This window comes from Antechinus flavipes, chromosome 2 (assembly GCF_016432865.1).
Source record: "Antechinus flavipes isolate AdamAnt ecotype Samford, QLD, Australia chromosome 2, AdamAnt_v2, whole genome shotgun sequence".
In the NCBI taxonomy this organism is placed as follows: domain Eukaryota; kingdom Metazoa; phylum Chordata; class Mammalia; order Dasyuromorphia; family Dasyuridae; genus Antechinus; species Antechinus flavipes.
The window spans coordinates 232630420-232642848 of NC_067399.1; the positions used below are offsets into that span (position 1 = coordinate 232630420).

The following is a 12429-nucleotide window of genomic DNA, read 5'->3' on the forward strand; positions in this document are numbered from 1 at the left end:
GCCTCAGGCACTTAATAGTTGTGGGAGCCTTGGACATGGTTTAACAATGTTTAACAGCCAGATCTTGAGAAGGGACACATATACATAGGACCTACTTTTAAATTTAGCCTAAAAGGGAAAAAAACAAAAAAGCTAACTTGTATTATTAACATTTTCTTCTTTACTTTCTTAAGTCTAAATGATCAGTGAAACAATAAATCAAGCTCTGATTCGTAGTGTTTGCTAATTTCATAGGTATAAATGCTTATACTGATTTTTAAAAAATCCCTTTTCATGAAGCATTTTGAGTTGGCTTTAGCACACTCCTGCCTGGGAAAATCACTTAATCTCTCTCAGATTCAATTTCCACATCTGTAAAATGAGAATAATAATATTACTGAACTTGCAGAGTCATTGTGAAAATAAAATAAGAGAACAGATGTAAAGTTCCTTGGAAAGTGTAGTTTGCTTTCTTTTTCTCTTCCCTTCTCTGTCTCTATCCTCTATGTCTCTATCTCTGTTTTCTTTCTCTTTGCCTCCCTCTTTCTCTATCCTTCTGACCCTGTCTCTCTGTATCTATCTATTTATCTATATCTATATCTCTGTCCTCTTTCCTCTTTAGGAGGAAAATGGAGTAATTCAAGGATGTTGATTGACTTATCCAGCATCACACAGCTAGGATCAGAGCCAGTGTATGAAAGCAGATCTTTTCTTAAACTCATTCAGCTACATTGCAGTGCTCTTTCCACCACCTTTTCTGTTCTCTTGGGCCTTCAGAATAAACCATTTTATTTTCCAGTAATTACATTTGTTAAGAATTGTTCCTTGTGCTGTAATCATCTCCTTGTAGCTTTTCCCAATTAGTCTAAGTCCCATGTCTAAGCAAAAGATGGTTATTCCCCTTCCCTGTGACAGACACTGAAAGATACTCATCATACCTTCCACCTGTCTCTTCTCAAGGCTAAACATTCCTCACTCTTTCTCCAAGAGGCAGAGACTAGAATTAATTTTTTTCATATGAAGTTTAATACAGTTTTAATGAAACCAAAAGCCAGAACTACTTAAAAAGTTTTAAATAGATAAATCTATCAATAAATATTTATTAAATGTCCAGCTCTGTTCTGAGCAGGATTAGTTACATCAGGAAATGATCACAGAGCAAAATAAAACAGCTCAGAGCCCTGGTCAAAACCAGAAATGTTGGAAGGAATGTCCAATCGTAACCCATGTTACCTGTTCTAATGCAACAAAGCAGAAAAATATGAAGTAAAGAGAGCTTTGAGAATTCAGGAGGGTCTAAAATAGATAATTGGAAGACAATGTGGTAGAGTGAGAAAATCCACAATTTTGGAACCAAAGAGATCAGGTTTGAATCCCAGATCTACTAGTATTTCTGCTACTATGTGCTTAAGAAGGGAAAGAGTATTGGTTCTAGACTCAGAGTACTGATCTGGGTTCAAATCATGCCATCATGATTTCTGTGTGACTTTCGGCAAATTCATTAATCTCAATGAAATCCAATTTCTATCTGTAAAAATGGTAGGGTTGACCCAACTGGCTTTTGAGGTTCTAGAACTTTCCAGTTCTAGGATTTTGGAACTAAGGCAGTTCTGAAATTGCCTTTCAGAATTTTGGAACTAAGAACTTTTCTTCTCTGATCCTCAGCTTTACCTTCTGTAAAATGAGGATAGATTAGAACATATATTTCTTGAAAGCAGGGATTGCTCCATTTTTTTGTCATTCTTTCCTTATTGACTATCACTGAGCCCAGAACATAGTAGGTGTTTATTAAAGCCTTGTTCATCAATTGGTTTGTTTTAAAGTCCATTCCATGACTGAGGACTATTTGTACTTTTGTTTTTCTTCCTAGGTTATTTTCATCTTTCTAAATCTGATTTTTCTTGTGCAGCAAGAGAACTGTATGGATGTATACACATATATTGTGTCTAAGATATACTTTAACATGTTTAACATGTATGAGACTACCTGCCATCTGGGGAAGGGGTAGAGGGAGAGAAGGGAAAAGTCAGAAGAAAAGTGAGTGCAAGGGACAATGTTGAAAAATTACCTAGGCATGGGCTCTGTCAATAAAAAGGTATAATAAAAAAATAAAATAAAATAAAGTTCATTCCAGCTCTGCCTTTCATTCTGAGATGCCTTCCAGTTTGGGTGGGTTCCAGTTAGGTTCGAAACCTTCATAGGAAAAATTTGACATCCTGGAAAAGGGAGGTCTTTTCTTCCTTCAGAAGGTCTAAGAGTATGACCTGGGAGGGCATCCCTGAGATTCTCACAGCATTCATTCAAAGGTATCCCTGGACCTCAAGGCCACATGTATATGAATGGCCCTAAACCCAATGCAGACCAGAGGACTGAAGAACATGAGCAAGAGGAACCTCGGGCATGGAAGGGTTCTGCTTCCTTCTTTTAGTGACTTTGGTGAAGCCGGGCAAACAGGTATCGGGCCCTCTGTTCCTCTTGAGCCTGGAAGAAGGAGGCAGCCACTTTATGAACCAGCCTGCGGGCGTAGGTCTCCAGGAAGACTGTGGCAGAAGCAATGAGGAAGAGGGTCCCTGCAGCCAAGGCAGCCGTGTATTGTGGGGGCTGTGCGGGGTACAACTGGCAACTGTCTGAGGTGAAGCGGAGTTCCCACTTGGATGTGCCTTGGTAAGTGTTCAGGGATTTCTCTTCAGAAGGTTGATTGAAGATGAAGGAGATGAAAGCAAAGAGTGTGTACTTGGCCTGGAAGTAGGGGAGAGGAACCAAAAGATGTGGGTATAATATAGAAGCAGTTTCTCTTAAGCATTTCTCAGGAGACCCAGACACTAATTGGCTATGTGACTTTGCTCATTTTTCTCTCTTTAAAGGGGGGAATTGGTTTAAAGAATTCCTATAATTTTTCAAGCTGTAAAATTCCATGTTTTATATTATAAAGTACTAATATTCTATGTTCTAAGGTTCTTCTCACTTCTGACATTCTGTGTATTCTGAAGTCCTTTCCAGGGCTAATATTCAATATTCTAAGATTCCCCCAATTCTGACATCCTATATTCTAAAGTTCCTCCTAACTCTTACATCTGCATTTTAAAACATCTTCCAGCACTAAACGCAGGCCCATGATTCCTTGTTCTGTAGCATAACGAGGGACCTCTTTGGGGTCCTTTGCTTGGCTGGTGGTCTAAATTTCAAACCTTTACCACTTGTTTTCAGCACGGTAAGAGCTAATATTCTGCCAGCCCCGTTGGCCTTTATATTCATAGTCTGCCTTTCTATCCATCCCAGAGTTCCAGTTCTCTATCCTGTGTACTTATGGTGTCTGAAGACCTTGTCTAGGGGGCTTCTAGGGGATAGAGCGCTGAAAGACCCGAGTTCAAATCTGGGTGAGCTGCTTAACTCCAATTGCCTCCAAAAAAAATTCTAAGACCTTGTTTAGCGCTGATATTTTATGAAATGATGCAAGTTTGTGCGCAGATTGAAGACCTTGAAGGCGTCTCCCAGACATCAGGTCTCCATCACGTCCAAAACCATGTTAGGAACCAAAGGGTCTCCCCACCCTCTGCCCCCCACTCCCCGCCCCTCTCCCCTACTCACATCATACTTGATGCTCAGATGGATGGGCAGGGTGGGCAGCTTCTGGGCCCAGGCTACAGCCACGCTTGCCAGGAGGAAGGCCACGTGATCCGCGGCCACAATCACGGCCATGGCCCCCAGGGGCATCCCCAGAAACGCCAGGCGGACCAGGCAGTGGAGCTTCTCAGCCCGGGAGAGCCGCAGGCGAGTCACGCTGAGGACCAGCGCCGGAGGCGAGCCCCGCGGGGGGCTCTCTCTGAGCAGCCGCTCCAGCTGCTCGCTGCTGTAGAGGTTGTCGAACTGCAGATCGGTCAGATAGCCCTTTAAGTACCGCCCCGACTCGGACAGGAGGGAGAGAATAAAGACTGCAGCCAGCACGCGGTTGGTGCCCAGAGCCAGTCCCCGCAGCAGCGCCTCCAGGGCCGAGACATCCTCCTGCACCCTCCGGGTGGCCGCGAGCAGCTGGAGACGCAGGGCGGAGCAGTCGCCGGGGGTCTCGAAGGCCAGTCTGCGGCCCCCGGTCCGCCTCGACGCCCAGTCCAGGGCCTCCGTGGCTGCCTCCAGCTGGCGGGTGGAGTTGAGCAGGCTCTCCAGGGAGCCCTGGGCCACGCACCTCAGCACCTGGGTGGTGGCAGCCACGTTGGCCAGAACGTTGGGGACCACCTGAGTGGCCAGCTCGGCGAAGCCGGACGACAGGAGCAGGCGGCGGCCCTGCCTGGTGCCCAGGGTGGGCACGGTAATCGCCAGCAGGCAGCGGGCCGGGTGCACCAGACCCAGGGCCAGGAACAGCAGGAAGCCGCAGGCCGCGGCTCCCGCTGCCGCCGTCCTTGCTGAGTACATCAGGGAGGAAGCCAGCCAGTTGTAGGTGAGTCCGCCCGCAGCCCCGGCGATGAGAGCGCATAGCAGAAGCTGACTTAGCAACTGCCCGCAGCTGGCTGGGACGGACTTCGAATAGACCCCCCATGCTGCCAGAAACAGCTCCTGGGCCTTCAGGAGCCCCGAATGCCAGGGCCACTTCCTGCGTGGGGAGAGCGGGAGGAGACCTCTGTGAGCTCAGGAAGGACCATGAGATCGCGACATTTAAGGTGAAGAGGAATCTTAGACAGGGTCTTTAGAACTTTATAAATCTTTTTAGAAAGGGAAAAACTGAGGCCCAGAGAGATTGTGAACCTAGCTGCCTGAACTTTCCCTCTCCCAGAACTATTCTGCATCTATGATGTATATATGGCTTATATATACCTGGTTTATATGAATCATGCTGCCTGTTTTCTCCTCAAAGCAGAGCAGAGACTGGCAACATGAGGCCTGGGTCTCCTTTATCTTTGTTTATCCCATTGACCTCCTCTGTATTCCTTCTTCTAGTCCCCGGAACAAGTACCTTCTCTCCCCTCCCCTCCCTCACTCTTCTGCTTTTCTGTCTCTTGTGTCCTCATCCCCCCACCCTCACACCATCAGACTGTGAGTTCCTTAAGGGCAGGGGCTGCCTTCTGCCTTTCTCTGTATCCTTAGTGCCTAACACAGTACCTGGCACACAGTAAGTACTTAATAAATACTATTTGACTGATTAATTTTGCCTATAGTTGGTATTCAGTATTTATTGCATAAAATCAGGGGTCCTCAAACTACTGCCTGCGGGCCAGATGCAGCAGCTGAGGACGTTTACCCCCCTCACCCAGGACTATGAAGTTTCTTTATTTAAAGGCCCACAAAACAAAGTTTTTGTTTTTACTATAGTCCGGCCCTCCAACAGTCTGAGGGACAGTGAACTGGCCCCCTATTTAAAAAGTTTGAGGACTCCTGGCATAAATCTATGAACAGATGAGTGAGTGAATGAAGGAAAAGCATTACCCCCAGCAAATCTCCCCCTCCTTAAGTCTCCAGATCCTAACTTTCTCCTTTCCACCTTTGATCTCAATGAGGTAGGCCATAGTGAAGTACTCAGGAGATCTGCATTTGATATTTAATGGTTGTGTTCCCTTAGGCATGCCATTTCTCTTATCTGAATCACCATTTCTTTTTCTGTAAAATTAGATTGAAACATCAGCTGGTGAAGTCCCCATCTGCCTGACTTCTAACAATCTCCTCAGAGTCTGCAAAGAAGTGTTTTGTGGATACTCGAGGTGGGAAAACTGTGGTTCTTAATCTGGGCTCCTTGCTGTCCCTAACCTCTGACCCTCCTGCTCTCTAGGGAGGAGCCCTAAGTCCCAGTAGAAAGGCATTTCTCCACTTGACCGTATAAGGAGATGTGGAAGTGACCTGAGTTGTGGGAAGGAGGGCTCGCTGCTGGAGGTGGGGTACTGTGCAGTGGACTAGTCACAGGCCTAGTTTTATTATGAATTGGGGCTGATCATAGTCATGCTGCCCACTTGTACAATGCTTTAGAGTTTATAAAAGGCTTTTACTTACATTTGAAGCCTTAAGGCTCCTCCCAATTCGATGTTGTAAGGCTGGGAAAATTGGGGTTTTCCTGGTTTTAATCATCCCTGATCTATGTTCTAAGATCTTTTCCAGGAGCTCTGATAGTACGTTCTGAGGTTCAAGACCTTTTCAGTTCTGATCATCTCTAATGTCTTTCCCAGTTCTACTATCCTGTGTTCCAAGATCTATTCAAGTCACTCTGATCATCTTTGTCCCAAGGTCTAACATAGCTCCCAGAACTGATATTCAAGACTAAAATCTTTCTTCGCTCTAATAATTTCTGTTCTCAACCCCACGTCTGATTCCCTGTTCTAGGATCTAATGGGGTCTTCTCACTTTTGATCATGTCTGCTCTGATGTCCTGTGTTCTAAGGTCTCAGTTTCCGCTCAGCTCTGATAATTTGTGCTCTTAGGTCCATGGTTCCTTCTAGTTCTGTGATGCCATTCTAAACTTTCCACAAATTGCCTTGGAAAGTCGTCTGGGCAGAATTATTGCTCTTAATTGCTAGATTAGGAGCCTGAGGTCCAGGGAAGGGTGGATATGTTCCAATAGCAGAACCCACCCGTTCTTCATGACTATACCTGTACTGACCTCCTCTCTCCCCAAGTTCAAAGGGAGTTAAAATTCTCTTAGGGGCAGCCCAGGACCTGGGAATCTCTGATTCTGATCCTACACTATAAATCACCCTTTCTTCCATTGCCTGGGCCTCAGTGTTCCAATTTGCAAAAAGGCATCGAGTTCCACTTCCCTTGGAGGCCAATTTAAAATGTCCTGTTGAAATGTAGTAATCAGATAATGCATCTGTCCATTCTCATCTAGAAAAGGCCTCCTTTTGACAAGTATCCGCAATGCTACAATATTCTCCTCCTAGACCTTCTCCCCTCCGCTGCCTCCCTGAGGGTCCCAATTCTGCTTTCTGGTTTCCAAGGGGACAGGGAACCAATCTGATGGCTCCAAATGTCGGCTGTACTTTTGCCCAAGTATATTAAAATAAATAAATATGTATGTGTATATATATACACATATATATATAATAAAGTATAATAAAATAAATAAAACTTGAACTGTGATTTCTTATCAGCCTCATTTTAAAATTTCTTCACACACACATACATACCCAGACAGACACACATTTTCTTTTTCAAAAACATTTCATTTTATGGTCACAGCCTATTTTCAGACCAACATAATAATTCTTATGAATATTGTCATAGATAGGAGAACTCTCCACCCAGAACTTCTTCAACTGCCAGGTAACCTATATTCATTTTATACGAGGCTTTCTGGTTGGCTCTGAGGATAGTTGTTCATTGTCAACCAGAAGGAAATGGCACTACTCCGAACAGCTGAGGGGAATAATCTTTTAGGCATATCCTACACACCACCAACCAGATACCTATGGATTTCACCTTTGTCTAGGACCAGAAGGCAACCTTCTGGATCAGTATCCTATAGTCCAAACCTCCCCTCCCGACTCTTCAACCTACCCCATTCTGACCAGCTGGTCCTCAGTCCCCTGGGAGTTCCTCATACTCCTAAAACAATAGTTGTCCGCAGATCACTTGGGAGACCGGTAGGTGCCTTAGCAGAGGAGGAAGTGCATATATATGTAGAAGTGATCAGCTGGGATGTGGTAAAAAAACCACTTCTGCTTTAGTGACCTTTAAAAATGGTTCCGTCCTCTGCCATATCCTGAATGGCCCATTTGACATCATCAGGCACTGGGTAGGAGGAGGAATGGAATTAGTGAGGACAGTATGGAGTAAGAACTACAAGCGTTTTAAAGCTTCTATCAGAAAATAGGATTTTAAAAAATTATTTCTTCATATTCATTTTTTAAAATTTGAGTTCCAAATTCTCTGCTCTCCATCCCTTTCTCTCTTCATTGAAAAGGTAAGCAATATGATAGCAATTATACATGTGAAGTCATGCAAAACATATTTTTGTAATTAGTCTCATTGAAAAAAAGGAAAATGTATATTTCAATCTGTATTCAGAGTCCATGAGTTCTCTGTGTGAATATGGATAGCATTTTTCATTGAGTTTTTTTTTTTTTTTGATCTATGAAATAATTAGCCTTCAGTACAGCGTGTTAGGGATGAAGAATCTCCAATGTCATCAGAGAGATGTGACTGGAAAAGGAGGTGGGTGGAAAGGACAAAAGAATTCCTGCTGTCCTGTTCTTCACTTGATTTAACACTTGATTTTAATGAAAATATCTATATTTCCTCAAGACCTCCAAAGAAAGGTATCAAGGCTAGAAATTCCAGGATGCCCCTCTCCTTTTGAGGATGGACAGATAGCCATCTACTTCCATTATAAAGTGAGATTGTTCAATGCTTTCTGAATCATCAAAGGAGGACTAAATTTGACAAGGCAGAATGAAGGTGCAGAGCCAAGGAGGGTTTTGATAAATGGCTACAGTACTCATCTGTATCTTGGTTAGGAAGGGAAGTTATGGTTGTTGATCTGTGAGGATGATGTCAGAGGAGCACAGCTTGGCCCTTTCATAACCCAGATCCTTTCTTGCGGGCTTCCTGCCCCTTCCCTGCCCTCCCTTCCCATTCCCTAGACCTCTGAGCTGGAGGAGCTGTGGGGCTAAGCCCAAGTGGACATTTAGAACACCTTAAAGTAAATCAAATTCCTCTTGGGGTAAAAGAGCCCTCTCCAGAAATAGGGTCCTGGGTACTTTAGATCTGGGAGGGACATTAGGATGTAGCCATGCATAGAGCATAGAGGAAGACGAAAGGCCAGTGATGAGATCTACCTGGATAGCATCATCTGCCCAGTTTTATACTAGGCTGTGTCTTAGAGATCAGTTAATTTACCAGGCTGTGATCTTCAGCTTACCTTCCTTTTCAGCAGGAGTTCTTAATTTGGGGTTCATGATCTTGTTTTTTTTTTTTTTAATATTTTGGTAACTATTTCAATATTTGGCTTCCTATGTAATTTACATTTAAAAATATTCTTCCAGGAAAGGATCTGTGGGCTTCACCAGATTGCCAAATGGTCATAACACACAAAAAAGTAAAGAATCCTGCTTAGCAGTTTTACAGCTTATGAAACCTCATTTCTTTTGGCAGCTAGGTATTGCACTAGATGGAATGCTGGGTCTGGAATCCCAGGAAGATCTAAGTGCAGATTGGACCTGAGACCTTTGTCTGCTTTCATTTCCTCATCTGTAAAATGAGAAGAATGATATCATCTACTTCCCAGGGTTATGGTAAGGATGTAAAATCATTGTAAAGTATTTTGCAAACTTTAAAAACACCATATAAGTGCTAGCTATTGTTATCATCATCATCATTATTTCTTCACAATAGCCCAAAGAGCACAAGTATGATTAGTCCCATTTTACAGAGGAATAAGTTGAGATCCACTGAGATGGACTGACTTATGAAGGCGTTTAAGACCAACATTGGGCTTAGAGTCAAAAGGCCTTAATTTTCCAAATCTGTAAAAATAAAGAGTTGGAGGACTTTATCGAAGCATTATTATTATTAATAATTATTCCTTCCTTAGTATTCCCACGTTACAGAGAAGGGAACCAAAGCATGGAAAAGTAAAGAGAGACATTTGACTGAAGTGACTAGTGCACTGAACTTGGAGTCAGAGAGTCCTGAGTTCGACTCTTTTCTACATTCGTTATCATGAGTAAGTCACTTGATTTTCAGAACCTTCTTAAAATAAAGAGATTGGAGGCTGAGATGATGGCACTTTACTATAATCTCAGCTGCTGGGAAGACCCAGGCTAGGGATCTCCTAAACTCAGTATTCTGAACTGCATAGGGCTGATCCATTGAGGCATCTGAACTAAGTCTGAATGGATTTCATCTTCTAGATTACAGGGAGGAGTGGTAGGACTTTGAGCAGGGAAAAAATAATATGGTGACCCTTAAAAGAGAAGGTCTTTAGGCTGCCTAATGGGTGAACCTATCTAGTTGGGAAATGGAAAAGGTCAAAATTTCCATATGGATCAGTAATGGGATCAGTCCATAAGTAGTCACTGCACTTCCAGCCTCTGTGATACAGGGAGAAGCAGTCTTCCTTCCTTCCTTCCTTCCTTCCTTCCTTCCTTCCTTCCTTCCTTCCTTCCTTCCTTCCTTCCTTCCTTCCTTCCTTCCTTCCTTCCTTCCTTCCTTCCCTTTTTATTTTCCTTCCTTCCTTCCTCCTTTCCTCCCTCCCTTCCTTCCCTTTTTATTTTCCTTCCTTCCTTCCTCCCTCCCTCCCTCTCTTCCTTCCTCCTTCCTCCCTCTTTTCCTTCCTTCTTTCCTTCTTCCCTCCCTCCCTTCCTTCTTTCCTTCTTTCCTTCCTTCCTCCCTCTCTCCTTCCTCCTTCCTTCCTTTTTCCCTTCCTTCCTTTCCCTCACCTTTCTTTCCTTTCTTTCTTCCTTCTTTTTCTCTTTCATTCTTCCTTGTCTTTTTTTTTTTAATGAGATTGGATTTCATAGATGACCTTTCAGGACCTTGCTAACCTCTACTTCTATGATTCTTTAAATATTATCATCTCTATTTTACAGTGGAAGAAATTAAAACCCAGGAAAATAATATTGTTTGAGGTCTCACAGTGAGTTAGTGGTAGGACTATGTCTCCAAACTATGCATTCTGCCTCCCAACACCCTTTCCGTTAAACCCTGTTCCCCCTCCCCTACACCATCACTATGCAGGGGTGTGCTGGAATTATCTGGAACCAGCTTCCAAGAGTTAATTGTTAAAGGTGCCATGTGAACATCTACACCTCAGAAATGAACAAATACTACAAATTAAGACTTGATTTATTCCTTTGTTGAATTCAGGGGTCCTCAAACTTTTTAAATAGGGGGCCAGTTCACTGTCCCTCAGGCTGTTGGAGGGCCGGACTATAGTAAAAACAAAAACTTTGTTTTGTGGGCCTTTAAATAAAGAAACTTCATAGCCCTGAGTGAGGGGGATAAACGTCCTCAGCTGCTGCATCTGGCCGCGGGATGTAGTTTGAGGACCCCTGGTTAGATCAATGGGTCAAACTCAAATAGAAATGGGGCCACTTAATACATACATACATGTTCCTATAAGTATATAATGATTAGGTTTAAAATTATCTATGTTTTATTATATTTTCATTTATTTTATTCACTATATCCCAATCACATTTTAATTTGGTTTCTGCACACTGGAGAGTACTATAGCTTGCTATCTCTGGTCTAGACGAGGGCCTAGCCAACTTCAGCTCAGACCTTCAGCCTAACTGTGGACTATTGTTTGAGAATTCCTGTTGCAGACTTAAGGAAAATGATGGAGAAATTTTTCATAATGCAAATTAAACTTTAAAATGTGTTGTGCTTTTTGGAAAGTCAATTGTTAAACATTTACCAATATACCACTTCTTCTAGTACAATAGCCCCTTCCATTCCTACTGATGTTTGCCAAGAGTCCCTGATCCTGTAATGGTAGCCTCTGCTAAGAAATAGATGGCAAGAGTGGCAGCTCGCAGTGGACTCTACCACCGTCACCACCCCCACCGCAACCACCACATCCACCACATCTCTAGCAGACTGCCTTACTACCAAGAAGAAATGGTGGAATTTTAGGCTTTGTGAGAGTTACAAGTGTGTGGAGGTGACACAGTGAATAAAACACGAGGCCTCAAGACAGAAGCACTTATTTTCCTGAGTTCAAATCTGGCCTCAGACACTTACTAGCTGTGTGACCTTGGATAAGTCACTTAACCCCATTTGCCTCAGTTTCCTCATCTGTAAAATGAGCTGGAGAAGGCAAACTTCTCCAATATCTTTGCCAAGAACCCCAAGTGGAATCACAAAGAGTCAGATGTGACTGAAAACTCAACAACGATAACACGCATACGGACTTGGATGATAAGTTCTGGAACTCTTCACAGCATATTTTGCAGGCACCTGTCCATGCCTACAGCTGAGCCCTTATCTAAGGCCAAGCCAGGAGCTTGTGGGGCAGGTAGGGCTTCTCAGAACCCTTGGGTTGTCCCTCCCAACTGGGTTCGTTATCATCTCTACTTGTGGGAAGAGGAAAAGGAGGGAGCAAAACTATAGCTTTTAGCTTGTCAAGATCTTAAGGTGCTCTGGACTTGCAGCAGAAAAGGAATACTCGCACCCCTTCATAAATGGGGAACAGGGCAGCTGCCAAGAGAAACAAAGCTATATAATTCTACGCAGGGGCTGGTATCAGGACCAGCTGGACACTGTCTCAGAGCTGGTGTAAGTTGATGACTGGTTTGGGAGATCTACCTGGGGAATGTAAGCATAGGATCAGAGGAAGAATGACCAGAGTTGTTCGGGAGGATACATTCCAGTACAATTAGGTGGGCAAAGTCAGGGCTGGGTAAGATTTAAGTGGGGTTGAGAGTTGATGCGAGAGTAAGTGTGCAACAAAGACTACCCATTGGGGTAGGGATATGACCTACTTTCTCGTCCTCTGCCCTGTGTGAGCCGATGAAAGGCTGTGGGACTACA

At 43.6% G+C, this 12429-nt stretch overlaps 1 protein-coding gene across 1 annotated transcript; it reads right to left on the reverse strand.

The window, feature by feature from the left end:
- Positions 1–1035: 1035 nt before the first annotated feature.
- On the reverse strand, positions 1036–5474 carry OCSTAMP (osteoclast stimulatory transmembrane protein). Its single transcript, XM_051973603.1, has 3 exons — positions 5395–5474; positions 3568–4564; positions 1036–2784 (listed from the first exon to the last, which is right to left on the reverse strand). Exons 1-3 carry the CDS (start codon positions 5472–5474, stop codon positions 2404–2406), a joined length of 1458 nt encoding a protein of 485 aa, XP_051829563.1. The 3' UTR covers positions 1036–2403.
- Between the last annotated feature and the right edge of the window lie 6955 nt (positions 5475–12429).

What these genes read in the sequence shown, in the direction of transcription:
- OCSTAMP (XM_051973603.1), bottom strand. Translation starts at nt 5,474, where the DNA reads ATGGCCTACCTCATTGAGATCAAAGGTGGAAAGGAGAAAGTTAGGATC. An exon ending in GAGGGGGAGATTTGCTGGGG is followed by an intron (nt 4,565 to 5,394) that starts GTAATGCTTTTC and finishes CTCCCCACGCAG; the next exon opens with GAAGTGGCCCTGGCATTCGG. An exon ending in ATCTGAGCATCAAGTATGAT is followed by an intron (nt 2,785 to 3,567) that starts GTGAGTAGGGGA and finishes GGGTCTCCTGAG; the next exon opens with AAATGCTTAAGAGAAACTGC.